General features: G+C 37.1%; 1 protein-coding gene across 2 annotated transcripts in view; it reads left to right on the top strand.

The window, feature by feature from the left end:
* Window positions 1-21,753, top strand: part of VCL (vinculin) — a 103,347-nt gene that overhangs the window by 54,388 nt on the left and 27,206 nt on the right. For both annotated transcript variants that reach the window (XM_031949468.1, XM_031949469.1), the window contains exons 3-8: window positions 3,617-3,767; window positions 4,394-4,502; window positions 6,127-6,249; window positions 10,391-10,551; window positions 18,538-18,628; window positions 20,365-20,512. In XM_031949468.1, coding sequence (XP_031805328.1) covers window positions 3,617-3,767; window positions 4,394-4,502; window positions 6,127-6,249; window positions 10,391-10,551; window positions 18,538-18,628; window positions 20,365-20,512 — 783 coding nt within the window. The remainder of the gene's footprint in view (window positions 1-3,616; window positions 3,768-4,393; window positions 4,503-6,126; window positions 6,250-10,390; window positions 10,552-18,537; window positions 18,629-20,364; window positions 20,513-21,753) is intronic.

The raw sequence follows: 21,753 nt of genomic DNA, 5'->3' as shown, positions 1-21,753 counted from the left end.
GGTCATATCCCAGATCTTACTTAGAACTCAGGTTGATTTAAGCACCAGTCCTTTTTCAAATTTTATGCTGCTTCTCAATGAGAGAATATAATTTTATGTTCAAACTCCTAACTTTAAATTTTTTTATTTAAGATATTTATCAGTATAATTGTAGAAATATGTATAGAAGAATCACACATGTTTAACATATATTGGATTACTTGCCATCTAGGGGAGAGGGTGGGGGAAAGGGTGGGAAAAATTTGGTACACAAGATTTTATAAGGGTCAGTGTTGAAAAATTATCCATGCATATGTTTTGAAAAGAAAAGGCTTTAATAAAGAAAAGATATTTATCAGTATTATTTATTTTCTTTAAATTTAAGGTAGGTATAATTAGTCTCCCTGCCTCATCTTTTCCCTTTATAAGCTATTCTCTATTCATCTGTTAAAGCACAGATCTGACCATGTTGCTTTACTATGAATGTCACTGGTACCCAGTTACCTCTTGAAGTCCTTTTTCAACTTGGCTCCTGTCTACAACTCTGACTTTACTGTCAATGATTCCCCATCGTATACTTTTCATTGCAGCTAAACTGACCTTCCTGCTGTTCCCCATGCAAGAAACAACTCTCTTTTGTCTTTGTGATTTTCACTGGTTACCTACCATAGGGGAAAAGTTTTCTCTCCATATCAACCTCTTAGAATCCCTTGGTGTGTTTTCAGTTTTTTTTTCTTCCCTCAAACTCAGCTTCAGTGCCACGATTTCCATGAAAGCTTTCTTGTTCCTCTAAACTGCTGGTAGTTTTCTCCTCTAAGTTACATTGTTATTTTGGGGGGCATATTTTTTAGTAACAATTCCCTTGAGAGAATATGACCTAGTGGATGGCAGAAACAGTTTCATTTCTGTCTCTGTAAACCCATTGCCTTAGGAGATGCTTAATTAATGCTCCTTGATTGATTAAGGATTACATATGAAGTAGAGATTGATACAGTGTAAAGAATTCTGGCTCTAGAGTCCCAGGGCTTGGTTCCTATTTGGATTCTATTTTTTACTGCCTGTAAAAAATGGATAGGATGTCTGAGTCTCACTTTCCTTATTTATGAAATGAATATATTGAAATAGATGATCTCTAAGGTTTCTTCCAACTCAATTCTGTGATCCTATAGTTGTAGGATCTTTCTGAGTAAGAATAGGCTAATAAATAGGGAGCCCATTCAAGAGTGGAACGATTTAAAGATCTGCTTACCAGGTATGAGGGTCTCAAAATCCATCTGAACTCCATTCCCAGTACTTCAAAGGATGACACATTAATCCTTCTCTGTTACATAAATATTTTTTGTGTGAATGAATTCATCGGATCCTTTTCAAAACTTGGATTCAGGTTTTGATAAAAAAGAGAATGGAAACTTTTGTTTCCAGAGCAGGGAGGAGAAGGCTACAAGTGAAAAGAGAATTCTAAAAGAAGAGGTAGGGAGGTTCCCAAGACAGTTTTCATTCACTTCACAGTTTTGTCAAGAATAATTCTGCTTGAAAAAAAAAGAATAGTTCTGCTTGAAAGTGTTGGTAAGTAGGGCCGGTAATGGTGTTGGGGAAGTAACCAGAGTAATTTCAGCAAGAAGTGTTCTCTTACACCTATTTCTTCTTTTCTTTTTCTTTCCTCTCTTCTCTTTTGTACTGCAATTTAATTTAACTCCCTCGCTTTTAATTAGTGTTCTTTCTTGCTTCCTTTTTAGAATTTTCTTCTTTTTGGAGGGTACTTATTTTTTCCAATTATATGTGAAGATAGTTTTCAATATTCAGTTTTGTACTATTTTGAGTTCCAAATTTTTCTTCCTCTTTCCCCTTCCCCTCCAAGATAGAAAACAATCTGATATAGATTATACATATTCAATCATGTTAAACAAGTTTCCACATTAGTCATGTTGTGAAAGAAGAATCAAAACATATGGGAAAAACCACAAGAAAGAAAAAACAGAAAAACAGAAAAAAGTAGTGAATTTAATCTACATTCAGACGCCATAGTTCTTTCTCTGGATGTGAATGGCATTTTCCATCTCAAGTCTTTGCTGAGAGGAGCTAAGTCTATCATAGTTGATCATCTCACAACATCTCACAATGTTGTTACTGTGTACAATGTTCTGGCTCTGCTCAATTCACGTAGCATCGGGGCATGTAAATCTTTCCAGATTTTTCTGAAATAAGCTTGCTTTTCTTATGAAATAATAGTGTTCTATTATGTTCATATACCATAACTTATATAGCCATTCCCTAGTTGATGGGCATCCCCTCAATTCCCAATTTTTTCTCACCACAAAAAGAGGTTCTATAATATCTTTGTATATTTGGTTCCTTTTCCCTTTGGGGGGGGATGTTTTTGGGATATAAACCTAGTAATGGTATTGCTGGATCAAAGTTTTGCCTTGTGGGCATAGTTCCAAATTAGCCTTACTTTTAATTCAAAGCACTATTTAGATGAGTAATCATGATTGGTGTGGTAGTGTAAAAGCACAAGTATGTACCCTGACAGAATTTTTGTAGAGAAGAGGTCCCAAAATATGAATGCCTTATATACTTGCTCATATCTGACTTCCATGGAGTTGGGTTTTTATAGCATTCTTCTCAGTAGTTCTTTTGTCTTTTACAAATATTTTAATGATGTCATAATATAATTGGACAGAAAATAAACTGTCACTTATGAGCTTCTTTCCCCCAATTTTTTTTTTTACCTCAGATCCTTCCAACATTATCCCTTATTCTATCCTCCCTTGTTCCAGTCTTGCCAAGACCCTCCCCCAATTTGTGCTTTTAATTGAGCTATTATGGAATTCTGATATAAAGTAATATTATTTTTCCATACCAAGTGATGAAAATTAGAAAATCAAAGAAATATGGGAAGATTCATGTGAAATGATGCAGAGAAAAAAAAAGCAGAAATAAAAGAATATGCACACTGACTTTACATAAAGACAGTTATGTTAAAAGAATACCGAAAAATTGATTTTCAGTTAATATGCTTTGAATTCCTCAGTTGAATTAACTTGTTTTTGTTCTCTATCATTTGTATATTTTGCCTGACTTGTTTAGCTACTCATGATAATAATAATTGCATTAATAAGGCAGACATAAAGGACTTTTCTAAAATGTCCATTTAGTAGGTTAGTTAGAAATTTATGATTCTAACCTCTTACTTTTCCCTTAATAGCTACACTTATTTTTTTCTTCCTACATATAAGTATTAAATATCACTATGTTTTGATCACCTCCTTCAAATTTCCTTATTTAAAAACTCTTGGTCATTTCAAGGACATGACTCATTTGTGCTATATCTTAACCAGGTTGTATGTATATGGGGTATAAAAACAAAACTGAAAATTCAGTTTATTGATTTCTTTTTGTTTTTTTGGGGAGGGCAGTTAAGTAACACTAATTGAACTAGGTCTTAGCACAGCAGTATGCCATAATAGATGGCACATGAGTAAATTTATTAGTTGAATGAATAAAAGAGCAAAGACTTGACTGAAGAACTTATTTTTTTTGAGCATGCATTAAAGAATGAATGATTTTGCATTTGCACATGTTCTTCCTCTTGGCACCAGTCAGAGAGTATTATTAAGTACCATTTTTCTATATACAGGGTTGAAAATGCTTGCACCAAGCTTGTCCAGGCAGCCCAGATGCTTCAGGCAGATCCTTACTCTGTGCCAGCACGAGATTATCTGATTGATGGGTCAAGGGGTATACTTTCTGGGACATCTGACTTGCTCCTAACCTTTGATGAGGCTGAGGTGGGTATCTTATTCTTGAGAACGTTGCATGTGTTCTTCCTTGATAACAGAAAGGGTGAATTATGACTCTCCATAGCAGGGACTCAGTACCCCAATTAGAATTGCTTAGATCCTCTTCCCAGCTCCTCTAATTAGGTATTGAGGGAGGGGCAGATCCCTTTTCTTTTTGACTTCTGATTTTCTGACAAAGCCAGGATTAGGTTTGCCACCCACTTTCTAAGGTGTTGTGAAAATGAGCCAATTATACACACCCACTCCAAGCTTGATCTTAATGTTATTGGCTTCCTTGTTAGGGAAATTAGGTTTATTTACCATGGTGATGAAATGTTAATATCTCCATATTAATATCTTCACCTGTTTAACCAATTATTTCCTTGTTTAAATTAACATACTGAAATTTCTTTGAAGAAGGATGTTTAAGAAAGGCATATATAGGTTTGATATGTGGGTTGCTGAAACTTCCTTATAGTTCCAGGTATCCAAACATGCACTTGGGAGGTAGTTCATTGCCTGCTTTAGAATTTTCAAGTGAAAACTCAATGGCCCCTTATTTGGAATTTTGCAAATTTGTGTCCAAGTTCACATTGAATTAGGTCAATTTCTGAACATTCTGTGGTTCTTTTTAGGTTCGCAAAATTATCCGTGTGTGCAAAGGCATTTTGGAGTATCTCACAGTGGCAGAAGTTGTCGAGACAATGGAGGATCTGGTCACTTACACTAAGAATTTGGGACCAGGTTTGAATTCGAATAGTTTTCTCCACATTATCTCTGATTGAGAAGATAGAGCTCTTTCCTTCCTTCTCAACCTATTTATGAAGAATGTGAAAATGTAAAAAAGCAGAAAGTAATGGTTGCGACAGTTGAAATGCATTTGTATTCTCCTGGGCCTCTATATCTTCCTGTTTTGACGATAGCATCGTTAAAGATGGTTCACTGTGTATGAATGTTAAATATTTTTTTTTAAAGTCCTGTTCCTGTTTGGTGAAGTTACATTAAGCCAGATATGGCAAATGTAGCCTGAGAATGTAGGAAATAGTTTTCCATTGCTGTAATGCTGCAGGCCACCCTGAATTTTGACCTCTCACTCTACATTACACAGCATTCCTTCATTGTTTGCCAGCTGGCCCCTGGCCCTTCATGATTCTAAGCTTACTAATGAGGCCTCCTACCACCAATGAGGCCTCCTACCACCAATGGATTTTTGGTAGCCCAAGACTGAATAATCTAATGAGATTTTATACTGTGGTTGTCTAAGTTTGTAAAAAAAATTGCTTATACAAATAAAAATTTAATTTTAGAGTAATAATCAAGCCGAGGAGGAGGAAATTACTTTAAAATTACAGATTAAAAACTCGTAGTATGAATCCAGTTTTACTTAATGACAGTGATTATAGTCTAGAAGAGAGACCCTGCCTGCTGAGGTCAGTTCTATTATATGGAACCATTCATTTACATCACAAACCCCAAATCTTGAAAACTGGAGATGACTATGTGACATTGTCTACAAACATTGTCTTTTCAGCATAACTCTGCTCTTGGAATTCGTGTCATGATGTAATGAGTCCTTTTGAGACCTAAGTAACTAAACTTCCCGTTGTGCAGATAGATGTACCCTAGACGGAATGTGCTTGTTAATAATGTTACATTGAAGTGTTGTAATTATGGAAATTTGTGTCTATGAGAGATTATCATAAAAAGTACTTCTAATTTGAATCACCCTGGAAGAGATCCCGGCAGACATAACTTTCCTAAAGTTTCTTAGTAATTTAGAGAATCAAGGCATTCTTTGGACTTATGCCACCAGAATGTAAAATGTTAGAATATAGATGAAAAGATACTAGGAGTCTCCTGGTGTTGTCATTATTTAATTCTTAATACCTTTATGTAAGCTTCCAAGTATTGCTTGATATTAGATTGTTGTGAGATTCTAAAATAGTATGGACAGAGTTATACCCACAATGCATCGTGTGGACTAGGTATATCCAAATTCTAATTATAAGTACTCTATAGGGCCCACATTAATATTATTATTTAAGTATTTAATAACTATTTCTGGGACCCTATTAGTACAAAATTCCTACCTAGACCTTAGAGTAGCTAAACTTATATACATCAAGCTTTAAGGGATATTCTATATTCTTTGATGTACAAAAATTTTCTTATATTGAGTTGGTGTTTAGAGTATTTGTGTGTGTTTATTATGTTTATATTTATACAATATTTAATTATGTTCACATGTGCCTACATGTGCCTGTACCTGTAGAGAGATTGTCTGATTTTCATTGTTACCTGAACCAAGAATATGAATTTAGGATTCCTACTACTACTCATAACATATGATTTGTTTTTTATGAGCTAGGAATGACAAAAATGGCCAAAATGATTGATGAAAGACAACAGGAATTGACCCACCAGGAACACAGAGTGATGTTGGTGAATTCAATGAACACTGTGAAAGAGTTATTGCCAGTCCTCATTTCAGGTATTTACCTTCTATATTTTCATTAGAGTAGATGTTAAGTGTATGATCTGAACCCTTAAGTTCATTCTTTTTTTGTGTATGTATATGATGGATTTTAGATTTCTCTTTTATATTTCTTTAACTGTATATTATTTACATTACTTACAGTTTTCTCATCTGTCCATTTGTGCAAAAACAAGGAATGATTGATTTTAAGTAATTAGATGTTATTTCCAGCCAAGTGGCTATAGATTCATTTGGCTACTAGTATGTATAGAGATTCAGTTGGCCACTAATTGGAAAGTCAGTTGACTATTAGTATATATAGATTTAGTGGCTGCTGGTTTTCTCCTGCACCTCTGCCCCTTCCCCCAACTATTGCCATGCATTTCCCTTATTCTTTGGTCCAGGGATATTTTCCTAGCCTCCATAAAAATTCTACCTCAGGCAGGTGATGTCTCCCAGATTAACTAGTAAATATCAGATACCCTAGGCTCAGTTTGCAGGTTAATATCTTTCCTTCTTGACTTTTTCATACAGTTTTTATTAGAGATCAAAAATTATAAAATCATATATGTTAATTATTCCAATTTAAAAAATAAATTCTCATTTAAAAATTTTTCATTAAAAAAATTCTGAATTTATAAATAAAAGTAATACCCATATACACAATAGAACTGAAAAAACATTGTATATAATCTCTCTGTCTCTTTCATTCTCTCCCTAGCTGAAATAATTGGGGTTAAGTGATTTGCCCCAGGTCATACACCTAGTAAGTGTCTGAGGTCGGATTTGAACTCAAGCCACCTGACTTCCCCAGTGCATCTCTTATGAAATCAAATGCTGCTTTCTTTTTCCTTTAAATCTATAGTAAATTCAGCATGTATCTTTCTATCCCACTTGTCTATGTCTTCTTTTGGCTTTCCTTCTGTTTTCTTTGTACATTAAAAATAAAGTTTCTGAACATGTGCTCTGGATATCACGGTCCAGACTCATATTTGCACTGGCAGGTTGAGTATCCAAAGCTTGCATGACTTTTTCTTATCTATTCATAATCTAGGAGTATTAAAAGTGGTGACGGGCAGTTACTTCTGTAAGCCCTTTTCTACCTCTTACATGGGAGTACATGAGTCATGCAACTCCCAGGAGGTATGCCAAAGCTTCCTTGCTGGACTCCTTGTAGGACTGTGAAGCAGTCTTTACTCAGCTCTTGATTCAGATGATATTGGCATTCACTGACAGGATACTGATCCTTGGGTCCTCTAGGATCATGAAGACTCTCTCTGGTCAAAGTGTGGGGTGGGGTGAAAAAATCAGGGGTTGAAATGAAGGGAGATTTATCCTCTGTTCTGAACCTCTCCCTCCAATCAGTTTCTTCTACAATAACCTGGCTGGAGAGCTTCCCACTCCTAGATTAGTGCCAGATGCTCAGATACCCTGAGTTTCAAATTACCTTCCTATTTATTTTAAAAATAAAAAACTCACAGGACATAACCAGCTTTCTCAAAACAATCTGAACACACTCCCGTGTGGCATAATTTCATTTGATCCGGTGACCTTTGGAGGACTTCTAAATTGATCAAGAACTTTTCACAGTACTTAAAATGTCTTTGATTGATGATAGTTTCGACAGAAATGTTTTTTAACCTGACCAAGAAAAGGAGGCACAGCGTCTTGTCATTTACTCTGTATGGCGTGAGTTGATTTTAATGACACTTCATTGACGCTCTTTTTTGCAAAAATTTATTTTTAATGTGGAGTTAATCCACATCTATTGAAAACATTTGTTGCTAGGCGAGATTCAGAACAGATTTAATATAAAACTTCCAGCTAGGGCAGCCTCCTTTTTGAGGTAGATCCTAGAAATTCAAAATCAGTAATTTGTTGCTTTGTTGAGCAAAATGCAGTAAAAAAAATCTGAAGAGCTTTGGAATTGTGATCTAATTTGGGGAAAAGAGAAGAGATTTGAGAAGGGAAAGAGAAGAACTTGAGCAGGTGACTTAAGAACTAAAGGACTCAGAGAAAAGGGCTTGAATTGAAGAAGAGACCCTCAAAGAGGGAGAAATGGAGGAAGAGAAGGACCCAAAACAAAATTATTGTGAAAAATGGTGTTAACTTTGTCAGGATTACAGAGAACCAGAGCAGGTGAGATGAGACTAAAAGAGACGGAAATGGAAATGATATTGTTATTGGAGCAAATTAAATCATCTGGACATGGAGTATAGAAACTAACAAAGGAAAATTTGAAAATTTTTTTTCTCATTATCAACAACAATCTTGGAAGTAAGAGATCATTCTGTATTAATGTTCATTATAGACTGCAAAAGGAAAACCAGGAGTAATCTGTCATGCCCCTTAGATGTTGAAAGTATTCAAAGAGATCATTGCATAAACAGAGTCCCACAGATTACAATTCTACGTGGAAAGCATTCACTCAGAAGAGATCATAGAATTATAGATTTAGAGCTGGAAAGGACATGAAAACCATTTTTTCTACCCTCTTATTTTACAAATGAGATAAATGAGGTCTAGGAAAGATTAAGTCACCTATCCAAGGTCATTCCAGTAATAAATGGCCATGCTGAGACTTGAACTTTAAGTCTAGGGCTGTTTTCATTGTTTCACTGTGCTACCTTCCAAAAAGTAACTTTTCAAGATGTCCAAAGGGAAGATTCTGGTGTGAAGGAAAAGATGATCATGGGAGGTTTAGCTGGAGGCCATATGGATTCATGGAAAAGAGGATTATGAAACACTTGCACAATCTTATAAGAAAAGTGAAAATAATATCCATCAGTTTCCAATAATATCCAGTCTCCAAAGTCCTCCCTCTCAATGCACATGACATTTTCAGTCCCAAGTCTGTTGTAATTGTTTTGTATCACTGTATTGCTAAGAACTAAGTCTATCATAGTTGATCTTCACATAATCTTGCTATTACTGTATACAAAGTTCTTCTGATTCTTTCAATTCACTCAACATCAGCTCATCAAAATCTTTCCAGGCTTTTCTGAAGTAAGCCTCTTTATCATTTCTTATAGAACAATAATATTCCATAGCATTCATATATCATAACTTATTCAGCCATTCTCCAACTGATGGGCATCTATCCAGTTTCCAATTTTTTGCCACTACAAAAAGGGCTGCTATGAACATTCTTGTACATGTGGATCCTTTCCCCTTTTGTATGATTTCTTTGGGATACAAGCCCATTAGTGACTCTGCTGGATCAAAGTAGAGGAACAAGGATGTGTACAGACTGGAGAAGATAAGACTTGTCTAGGGGGAAATAATAATGTTTTTTAAGATTTTTGATGAACTGCTGTGGAAGAGGAAATAAAATTGTTTTGCTTGGCTCAAAAGAGCAGAAGATAGAAGTTGCCAAAGACTCAGTTTAGGCTTAATTTGTAAGGCCAAAAAACTTGCTAATATTGAGAACTCTTTGGAAATGAATTGAGTTCCTGTAGGAGATGGTGAGATTCCCTCCTAATTAGTAGGCTTTTTAAGCAAAGGCTGTAGAGTTGCCCTTTGCATTTGGGGTAGAGGCTCTTGGTTAGATATAGGTTGTCCCAAATAGCTTCTGAGTCTGATTACATCTCATTCCAAAAGTTTTCACAGTAGAAACCTGGCACAGGGGTTTGAGGAAAGATGCTTTCTATTCTTCTTCTTATTATAATGAAGTACTAATTGTTACTTTTTTTGAATTTTAAAATAATAAAATTCTTGTGGGAGAAATTTTGTTTACCCTATTATTCTGCATTATTTATTGGGTTTTATTGTTTTTAAGGTAGTTGGGGAAGCCAGGAATAGGAAATGGAGGAGAGATCCTAAATTTATAATCTCTGCTACCTCATCTCTTCCTTCATTCTGTTTGAAGCTAAATTTTAGTGGGGGTCCTCTGGCTCTCTGAGGTGACCTAAGTACTAATTGACTTAGTTTTGGGGTTGTATATACTGAATTATTTCCTTAATTTATAAGTGATTATAGCATAGTCTTCCTGTGATGAGGGATTTCTGGGCTAGAAATTTTGATTTACCCTACTTGTACTCCCTTTTCAACTGATGATTGCATATATTTAGTGTCTTTTGTACATGCTGAAGTTAATCTTACACAATGAAATTGACTTTCAAACATAATTTCCTAACTTCAAGTGTGTTTTTAACAGCTATGAAGATTTTTGTAACTACTAAAAATTCAAAGAACCAAGGTATTGAAGAAGCTTTGAAAAACCGCAACTTTACAGTGGAAAAGATGAGTGCAGAGATTAATGAGATCATCCGAGTATTACAGCTTACTTCCTGGGATGAAGATGCTTGGGCTAGCAAGGTAAGTAGGAATTTGGGAGAAAACTGTGAACCAGTCCTGTGTAACAAGAGAGGGAGGGCTACTTCATTTGTAATTTCTTATTTATAATCTTGAAGTATTTTCATGTGTAGCACAAGACATATTAAGCTCTTTATTTAAGTAACTTCTTGGCTTCGGGGACCAGGTACTTTTTGTTGACCAAGATACCTCAAGACTTCAGGTCAGGCCTCTGGTGTCTTGGAGAATGGGTACCTCCTTTAGGGAAGGATGGATGAAGGAATCATCTTGGCAGTGGTTTTTATACCTCTTTTTACTGGTAGCTCTTGCTGCTGGGAAGCCACCATGCAGGTCTGGGTAAAGGTCAACTTTGAATGTAGGAACTTTTTACATGCACTGAAAGTAAGCCTAATGATAGCCTCACTGGGGCTTTATGTAAGCTAGATTTGGGGTGAAAGTTCAGCTTCTATTTGAATCATTATAATAAGTTAAATCAGAATGCATCCTATTCAGTAGTCTCATGGAAAACTTTCCTTCATTCAGTTTTGATCTTGAGATAATAATGGAAAAATTTTGGCACATATCCTTTGATCATAGAAGAAAAAACTGAAAACCCAACGGGGGAATTTATTTTCATACAAACTCTAATTTTAGAAGTTTTCCAGAGTTGTCTTTTTTTCCTCTTGTTTTCAGCCTGTTTCTTTGGCTGTAAATCAGTTTGTTTCTGTCTCTGGCCACTATGGCCTTGGGCTGCAGATTGTCCCTTTTTTTCTTGTAGTGACTATAACAGAAGCATCTGGACTGGGGATTAGCACTTTGTACTCCCAGGGCCTTCTTCCCAATGCTTACTGCATGACAGATGCTTTTGACCAGGGTCTTCATAGCCCAAGGCTTCTTAAACTTTTTCCACTCATCACCCCTTTTCACCCAAGAAAATTTTACATAATTTTGTATATGTAGATATATAAAATAAACATACAAGTCAAACATTTCCTGATAATAAAATATAATTTTGTGACCTCCACCCCCCATATGGGGTCATGAATCACAGTTTCAGAAGCTTTGCTGTAGCCTCCCAGTAGCAGAACTGAATTGAGATATGGCCCGATTCCTAGGTGGAATTTCTGATCTTTGTCCTATTGGTGCCAGTTCTTTCCTCTGCCAAGCAGGGGTCTGAAATGTATTGCTGCTGTTCCCCACCCTCCTGCCCCCCACCCCCACCCCTGTTTGGTGGTTGGCTGCATGAAACTGAACAGACGAGTCTAATTTTACCTGAAGATTTGTCAAGGGAGGTGTTTTCACAAGTCTTAATTAGATTGTTTAACTTCTATATTGAAACTATTGATGTCCTTTAGAGTTAACTTATCTTGCCTTGAAGTACTTCACCACTCTGACTTCGCTGTTATGACTTCTTTCTGCCTTTTGTTTTTGTTCTTGTGTTTGTTTTATTCTTTTCTCACGTTTAGAAGGTAAGCTTTCTCCTGCCATCTAGTCTATTTTGCACTTTTTTTTTTGGCTAAAAGAGAAAAAAAGCATGATGTCTGTGAGGGTTTGTGTCTTGTGCTGGCTGTGTGCAGTGCCTCCTTCCATGTGCCAGTGTGTGTGACACTGTGCTCGAGTATGCTTTTAAATACCATTTAATGAAGATCTCAAGGCTGTGGAAATTAGCCAGTTCTAATCTGTGTGTTTCAAGTCACTTACTTAAAAAACAAAGCGTCTCTGTGGTCAATCAGACTTTCTGGGTTTGGTGGACATGTTTGGAGAAGGTTCCAACTTCCTATTTGGGCTCATTCATTCTGAGAGTACAGGCCTGCGTGGGAGAGCAGGGTGACATTTCCCTGATCTGGGGATTGTGGAAGGAAAACATTCCCCTTGGTCATATATGCTAACTTCTTTCTCTGAATTCCTCCCCCATCATTCTCGTCTGAAAGGTCTGGATTGTTTCTTTGTTCAAGGTCTGTCTTCAGAATTTTAAAAAGTGATTAATGGATACTAGAAGCAGCATGGTTGAGGATTTAGAATACTGGGCATAGAATCAGCAATCCTAGCTTCAGATGTCAACTCAGACATACTTGCTGAGTGATCTTGGGCAAGTCACTTAATTTAAGGCAATTTCCTATGAGTTAGGGTTGGGATACTGCTGAGTAAAAATCCTACACCCAGAGTTGTCTTCATTGAAATACTTGTAGAGACTTAATGAATTTATGTTTTGAAGAATCTAACTGGTGATTATCAGATGAGGATATGAAACTCTGTTCTTAGTGTTAGCCCTGGGCTTCAAAACTTATTAATGGTAATAGCAATATTATCAAAGAATGGATATTTCCAAACTTTAATTGAGCTGTGAACATCCTGTATCTCTTTACTCAAGGAGGAATCTAACTATTCTTGGTATTCCCAAGCTCTGTCCCTCTGTTCCTCTTTGTTAATTCTTCTTTGCTTCTTATAGGTAGCAGATATGATAGGAGGGAGCTGATCTTTCAATTTCCAGCTTTCCTTTTTTCTAAGTAGTAAGAGAAAGGAATAACACATTGCCATGCATAATTATTCTGACGTGGAAGAAATCATTGAAATTGCCAAAGCTAAGTGTGGTGGAATGATAAAAAATGATCAAGGACAAAAATTGTTTGTAGTCATTTTTAACAGTATTTTTCGCCTTGATGTAGTTCTTTTAAGTGGAAAGTGGTGAATAATAAATGTACGTTTAGTACATTTGGTATCTCAGGTTTTTCCTTCCAGACAAAAAATAATTAACCTTTTTTTGCCAAACATATTGCCTGCTTCTCCATTAGTGTAGGCTTTTCCCGGACATTGATGGTTTCTCCAGAAAGTGGGAAAAATGATTGAAGGTAGAATTATGTCTTGTCTAATAAATCCACTTTTAGGGGGACTATTAAGGTTACTCATTGTGTCTTTGAATTTGAATTCCAGTGATCATGCTAAGAATTTTCAAATGATTTCTCTAGCTTATACTGTCAGCTTTACTAAAAGTGATAAGTCACTCAGAAATTCTAGCCTTTGTTTACTGATAACTTCTTATTAAATACTGTAGTTAGTAAAATTGTAGGAACATTAGTTGAATCCTGCTCTTTGAAGCCTCCCTGCACTGAGGGGAGTGCATGTTCATAAGGAGCCATCTGAGCACTGCCAGTCATCATTGTTATCAGTTTAACTCATGTTGGGATTGGGAAAGAAGAACCAGGCGCTCCATACCCACGAGTGCCCATCCCCACAGGTTGTTTCTTCTGCAGGGCTCACCTTCTCAAGACTCTTGGGGCAGTTATGTAGAATCTTCTGCTGCAATACTTTGTCATGTATTAGGATTGATAGTGACTAAAAGTGGTGACAAAGCCAATGGTCCTGCCAGATTTCACTGCATGTTACCAAAAGTAGAACTATCACCTACAAACTGCGTCTCTGGAAGGCTTATCCTTGTTACAGAGATTAATGATCCAAGGGCCAAATTTCTACAAACCATTGAGTATTTTTTATTAGAAATGTAATATTATGGAAGATTTGCTACTAGGAATTTGGGTTAATGATCCACTTGATTTGTTGTATTTTATCACTAAAAAAAGAGAAAGGTTCATGTTAGAAAAATTAGCTTTCCCCCACAGATCTGAATGAACTTTGAACATCTAATTTTAAAGTCTTATTATTTACATGTTGACTATTGAAATAGCTTGTTCTAGCATAAGAATATTCTTTTCATCAAGTCTCTTTTTTTAAGTCTAATTTTTTTGAGTAAAGTTCAGGGTTAATGTGAATGGTAGTAGGTGGCATGGGAAGATAGAGTGGCAACAGGGCGTTCTCCTTTTGCCCATTTGTCAAATTGTCAGGCACCTTGGGGGTCCCAGTACTGTCTCTGTCTTTGTTCTTTTTGGGTGAAGGCATTTCTATTTAAAAATAGTGCTGTGGCTGAAAGTCAATTTCATTGCCATTGGAAAGGTATTTGAAAAAGTTTGTTTATGTCTTCTATCTTTTGCTAAGTGGGAACAATGCCAAATCACCACAGACTTTCCTTTTTTAATACATCTTATATATTCATGTAAGGAATTTTGATAAAGGGAAGAAAAACCTGCTGAAGGGACCCTTCATTTCCTACTTTATTTCAGCTTTCCTTTGGGAAGGTACTGACAGGAAGCTGAAGGATGTAGGTGGAAAGTAATTGGATGCAGGTGTAGCTTTTTATTTTACTTAATTAGAGATCCAGCTAGCTTGTACCAGATCCACCTTCTTAAGGGCATATAATAATTATCCTCTTCTAATATTGCTTTTCTTCCATTGTATCTGAATTTTTATATTATATCTAAATATAACCATCTATATGCAATGCTACTGTAATAAATGTCACACTGTAACACACCATAAATGGAACTTGGGGATTCTTGGGAGATTAAAATATCAAGATCTATAGATACTTTTATTTTTCATAGAAATTAACTTTTGAAAGTTTGTTCTTTTCAAATGACTGGTAAAAACTATGTAATCTCCAAACATCTGCCCCTTTGGAAGCTTTGTTAACTAAGTGAAATTCTCAGCTTCAAAGTAGTCTCCTTCCAAATTTGCCACATATTTATGTGAGGAAAAACAAGTCGCTTAATTTGAACATCTTGATGCTGCCATCTCTCCCACTCAGTTGTAAATTACTCATTTCATGACTACACATTCTTCCTTTTCTTTTCCCAACACATTCACTATCCTACTTTATTAGAAAGAAAAGTGGGCCTGAATAGCTCTCTAGTTGTTCCTTTGGGGTTCAGTTTTTATTTTTTAAAGTCAATGGCTATAGAAAATAGTCATCTATCTAGGTCATTGATGATGTGGTGATGGAAATTTGACTTTTAGAGATGAATAATTCAAGGCAATGTTCTTATGTAAGTATATGTTTGAAGCTGAAATCTGCCCTATAGAAAAATTGTTGTTGACTATACAATAATCAATGTTAGTTCCAAGAATTTCCTGTACTTTATTCCTAAAAATATGCATATCTCTAAGTCCTGATGACCTAGAGACCTTCAATGTAGAATATAATATATGATACCCTATGAGGTTGGGCACTGAATAATTGACTTAATTTTCAAAATGTTGTTTCAAGTTCCCAAATATATTTAAATATCCATAGGTTTCTTCCTGAATACATATATTTATTTTAGTGAATAAATGTGTTTTTACATTTACAGCACTCCTCTTCTCTAGGAAGAGTGGTTTCCAAATAGACTGTTGTGAAACTGTTGGTGGTGGAGAAATCGAGAGACTTAGCTTCAAATCCCAGCCCTGCCATGATTAGGAGCTGGAAGCAAGTCATTGATATTTTGTGGGTCTCAGTTTCCTCATCTGGAAAATGAGTATGATAGTTATTTTTACTTTTTATTTTCTGCCATATATCATTACCTCACTTGGCTTCTGTGAGGCAGACATTTTGCAAATTGGATAAGTTTTATAAAGGGAAATTTATTAATTGGCTTATATTTGCCTTTAATAAAGTTGGAACAGTTGACTTTCTGAGCTGGAAACCACCTTTGTGGTTCAGTAGCTGTGCCCAGCTTTTCATGACCCCATGGACCATAGCACACCAATACTGTCTATGGGGTTTTCTTGGCAAAGGTACTGGAGTGGTTTGATATTTCTTTCTCTAGGTGATTAAAGCAAGTGGGACTAAGTGACTTGCCCAGCATCACATAGCTAGGTAAGTGTCTGAGGACAAATTTGAACTCAGATCATCGTGACTCCAGGTCCAGAGGGCTGTCTCTTGAGCCACCTAGCTGTGAAAGAATTTTAGAGATGGTTTAAGTCAACCCTCTTTTTTATGATGGGGAAACTGAGGCCAGTACTTAATGATCACATGGTAAATTAAGACGGAGGCCTCTTCCCTTTACTGGTTGTGCTCTTTTCACTGCCTTTCTGTATTTCCAACCTGGAAAGGTTTTCACAGTAGCTCATATCACTACCACAGATGCTCCTCAGATCATGAATTTATTAAAGAATTGAGATATAGTTTACCTTTTTACTTGAAATGAAGGAGAGGGCTTGCTGTATAAATGAATGGTCAAAATAAGATTAAAAGACTGATATTTAAATTATTTAACAAAACAAGGTTTAAAGCATTTTACTAGCATTTATTTATTTTCCAGTAATATAATAATTAATTGTTAAGTAAGTCTCTATTCAACCTTAGATTTCTGCCTGGTTGCATTTGTTGGGGTAATGTAATGGCTATTTTAAAAATTGTTTAATTCACTTGTAATATTACCAGTTTAGACAATTTTGTCCTCTGTAATCAGTCCTTAATAAGTGAGACTTTGCTAAGGATGATTACAGGGAGAAGTAAGTCTACCCCTTATGTTGTTTAATGTAGGAGGAGGGCACACTATGTGGGGATAGTGGGCTTGAGCTGTTAATTTGGAAAAGCCTGCTGAGGTGCTGACCCCCATGCCTAACTGAGATGGACAGTCTGGCTGCAGGCTCAGACACGATACTGTATATGGCATGATGGCCTCTGTTGGACAGTGCCCCCGTGTGGTGAGATCCTCAGGAACAGCAGGGACAGGGAAAGCACACGTATGGTTAAGAACTTTTCACATTTCTCCAGAGTGTCAAAGATTCCCTGGTTGCTCTTATGGAGCTCTGATAGGCAGGCCTCCTACAGAAAAGAAGGTGGATCTTAAATGGGGAACAATGCTTTTAGAGGTACTGATGGGTGCTTTAAAAGGTGATTTGTCAATATTCTTATCAAATGAGGTGAAGTTATTGTTGTTATAATTGGTTTTAAAAAAAAAAAAAAGTCAAATATTTGTACATCCAACCTAAGGTTTCGCACACAGATGGGTATTATTTCAATACTTTAGGCATCTCTGATCATGTCTGTGTGGGTGCTCCTTCCATTCATTAGATTTTAGCCAAGGTACAGCATCTAGGCCAGGAGACACTAAACATGGAAGACTTACTTCAAATTCTGCCATATTTCTGTGATGCAGACATATGTCTAATCCAGGCATATGTCTATGTCTGAGAATCATTATTAATAATCAGTATCAATTAATTTTACCTAGCATTCTATGAGCTAAGTGCTTCACAATTATTATCTCATTTAATCCTCAACAATCTTGGGAGCTCAGTGCTATTATTCCAAATTAATAGATGAAGAAACTGAGGCAAATAGAAGTTGTCACTTGACCAGGAGTACATAACTAGTAAATTATACTGGTTTGGCTCTTATTGACTAGTCCCAGCATTCTGTCCTACCCCATTCTACATGTAATACTCGTATTATGTAATTTGTGAATTCTAGTTTTGAGCAGTAAATTGAAACCCATTTTCTACTTTCCCATTCTTGGGGTGAGGGATAAGGAACCAGTGGTAGACGGGGGTTAGAGGATGAGGAGACAAGGAGAGAATATGCAAAAAAAAAAATTGGATCTTGAATACCCTTTCTCTTAGATTCTTCTACAATAACTTTCCACTATGGTTCAGCATTTTCTTTTGTAGAATTCTAAATAAATTGTGAAATTAATACATTTTATCTTCATTCAGAGCTCTTGTGATTTCACTAAAGCACAGTGAAGGATTGTTGTCAGTTTTGATGTATTTCAAAAGGCAGAATATAAAAGGGAAGTGTCCTTGATCCAACATACTATCCTGAGTCTCCCTGTGAGTGGAAGGGCTTCCATCCCCAGGACGGTCCAAGATGAGTATGTTGGGCAGAAAGACTGTTAAAGCTGAGGACTGTGTCAGCTCATTCTCTCTTTGACATGGAACCGAGAAGTCTTCGGGCTCCGGGGATTTTAGCAACAAGGGCAGTAGGAAATGGAATGTAATTAACAGAAGGTTTGCATGCAAAGGATGCTGCATTTTGAGGACTGAAGTCAGAGTTGTCGTGTGACAGCATCTCCTAAAGAGTAGCGCTAATGCAGGAGGCTCCTTGCTGTGTTCTGTTCCCACTGCCTCTGTCTGCTGTGGATTGTGTTGGCACAATTTTGGCAAGAAAATGACTAGGATTTCTCTTTCAAGGACACTGAGGCGATGAAGAGAGCCTTGGCCTCCATCGATTCTAAACTGAATCAGGCTAAAGGCTGGCTCCGGGATCCCACTGCCGCGCCAGGTAAGACTGGGGGGGGAGGCTTTTGTGGCTTTGGCAGCCCTGGATTCTCTGAGACTTCCCACTGAGAGATAGATCATGGTGTGTAGCACTCCGGCCACTAGGGGGCACAGTGGCTACAACTCCTTGCCTGGGGCCCAGAAGAGCTGAGTTCAGATCCTGCCGCAGACACCGCCTGGGGACTCTGTTTCCTCAACCTCCCAGTGGGGTTTTGTTGATAATTGTAAAGAGCCCTGTAAGTCTTGAAGTATCTGAGCTCTGGCTCCTCCAGATGCCGGGTGGGAGAGCAGCTGGGTCTGCAAGAGCCATTCCACTCAGCCAGTGGCTGTACACTTCCCAGGCTGGTCCCCCGAGACAGCCACGGTGCCTAATGAGGCCGGTACTCCTGAGTCTGGGCATTTTGGAAGCCCTAACCTGGCGGTCCCCGTCTGCCAGAACGTGGTCTGGAGATGCCGGGACAGTCCAGGACGGTCCGTGGTCCCCCAACGACCAGTGAGGGGCCAGCGGGGGGAGCTCAGGGTCTCTCCCCTGTGACTGGCTGAGTTTTATCCTTCTTCAGTTTCCCTCACAGAGCCTGATCCAGAGAGAATCAGTCCACGTACCCTCTACCACAGGAATAACATCTAACCAGTCTTATGCCCGAGTCTGTTGACTGTGAATCTGTATTGTATATAAAATTAAGATTACTGATTTGATCATCTTATTCCCCAACAACTTTTTTAGTCTTCCTGGACGGATAGCCAAATAAGAGCACGAAGGGACTCTTAGAAGCAAACGCGGGATGGCAGACAACGAGCAAGGAAACAGGAGATATGCCAGTTAGACAGGCCCAATAGTGTGACATTTTCTGATGTAAGAGGAAACTACCTTACAGATCCAAAGAGCTTCTGAGGGTATCATTGTGTTATTATATAGTTCAGTAATGTAATTTATGTTTATGATGATGCCATAGAGTCATGAAGAAAATATTCAGTATACTCTTTACTGAGGCAGGGAAATGTGTATTTTAGAAAATGTTTCAGTAAATACTTTTGTTGCTTCAGTTACCTAGGGGATTAATTTATTCAGAGCATCCATTGCCTGACAGTTCCAGAAAAATGAAATGTAGCTACTTCAAACAAAATATTGAAATCCCATTAGCTTTTCCACCCAGTTCTCCCATTCCTCCCTTTTTTTGAAACCTATTCCTTTTAGCGAATAGATCATTCCATCTCTCAGACATAGAAAGGACCGTAGAGCAGGACTTTTTACACTCACTGGTTCCCTGGACAAAGAGGTAATTAGTTTGGTTTAAAAGACCTCATCTAGCTTTTCTGTGGTGAGAGTGAAATAAGAATTCTAATATGTCAACAGAGTCCTTAAACAGAGAAATTGATGTCAGTGAGAATTAGGAAGAGCTAGTTCTATTTTCTATAAAGCCATTGAGCTGGATTTGGCAGATTCCTTAAACCAGTATTTATAAAGGAGATTTTAAATGGTTAAATTAAAATGTTTTGATATTATCATATCAATATCATATCATTAGTACAGGCTTTTTTATATCTCTAAGTGTGTTTAGTTCTAAGAACTCTAGGAATTTCTGTGATCCAAAGATACCATTCCCTATTCACTATTAGACTGATTGTTTTCCATCCCCTATGCCAATGTTTAAAAATACAAGAAACATTTTTGTCTCTCAGTGAATGAAGTGACTCATGACATCAGCACATATATATTGAATCTATTGTAATTGTCTATAGGTGATGCTGGAGAGCAAGCAATCAGGCAGATCTTGGATGAAGCTGGCAAAGTTGGTGAACTCTGTGCAGGGAAAGAACGCAGGGAGATCTTGGGAACCTGCAAAATGTTAGGGCAGATGACCGACCAGGTGGCTGAACATCGAGCCAGGTAAGCCTTTACACTTGTGCTTTCAGTGAGAAGCTTCATGGAGGACGGCCAGCAAGGACTCGTGCTTGTTCAGTTTCAGGCTTTTCAGCATAGTTAGAGGTAAAGTGGATTTCAGCAAGATTGCTTATTAGAAAGAGATACTTTCCACAGACCAGTTAACACATTAGCTCTTCACTAATGTGTGCTGGCTCTCTTGTACATTGTAGACACATTCCATAGTAAAAACAGTTGTCCTAGAGTGTACATACCTTAAAGTTAATGTGATTGTAGCTGACCTTCCTGCGTAAAAAAAAGTATCTCAGCCTATCAGTGTTTTGTAATGAAGTTATATGCAGCTCTGACTTCTTTATCTCTGAATGCATCTTGAAAGTGAATTGACATTTGTTAGGACTTTTTCAATTTCTGGATGTAGATTTAAAAGAACTTTCATAAAAAGGAAAAATTGCAAAAGCCAGGGAATGGGAGTCTTGAGTACTTTAATAAGAAGAAGGAAAGGAACTATGAAGAGAAATGACATTGGGATTTCTTCCCTCATAGCTTCTTTCTAAACCAGTGCTGTGGTGACCCGGGTTGGCATTTTTTAATTCATCGACTCTCAGACACTTTTCTCAATCACATCTTGTCAGTTTTCTTTTGATTGTATGACTGTCCCTTTCTGTATCTCTATAACTCTTGGTATTTAAGGGAAAAAAGTATAAACCTAGATATTAAGCAGTTCTGTTTTGGATCACATCCAAGGGAATATATAGCTACTGAAGTAAGGATAGAGTCTCCTTAGAAGACATTTTCATTTATCAGGCAGTAGCTTAAGGTGAAGGCCCCTAGTGTAGGGCAAATTTAAGCACTAATTTTGTTATCAGAATGTCATGAAAGACAATGTAGAATGCTCTCCCTTCACCCCCCAAACAGGGTGTAGAGCCCATCCTATGTAATGGAAATATAGCCATCACAAGACATTGCCTATTTCATTTATACACTAGAACCAGTTGTCCTGTCTCTTAAAAGGAATAAAGGACATAGAACAAAAATGTAACCTTATAAATCTTATCAAGTCCTTAAAAAAAATTTACTTATGTATCATGAATTTAAATGGAATTTTGTAGAAAAGACAAAAGCAAGTCCTTTTTTCAGTCCTGAAAATTGCTGAGGAGGGCTGGAAGAATTATGGTCTCCCCTTTCTTTTTGCTAATATCTGATCTCCACGGGCTTTTCATCTCCCCAAAAGAAGATTTTGATATGAA

Source organism: Sarcophilus harrisii, chromosome 2 (genome assembly GCF_902635505.1).
Source record: "Sarcophilus harrisii chromosome 2, mSarHar1.11, whole genome shotgun sequence".
Classification (NCBI taxonomy): domain Eukaryota; kingdom Metazoa; phylum Chordata; class Mammalia; order Dasyuromorphia; family Dasyuridae; genus Sarcophilus; species Sarcophilus harrisii.
This window is presented reverse-complemented; position numbering and strand designations above follow the sequence as displayed.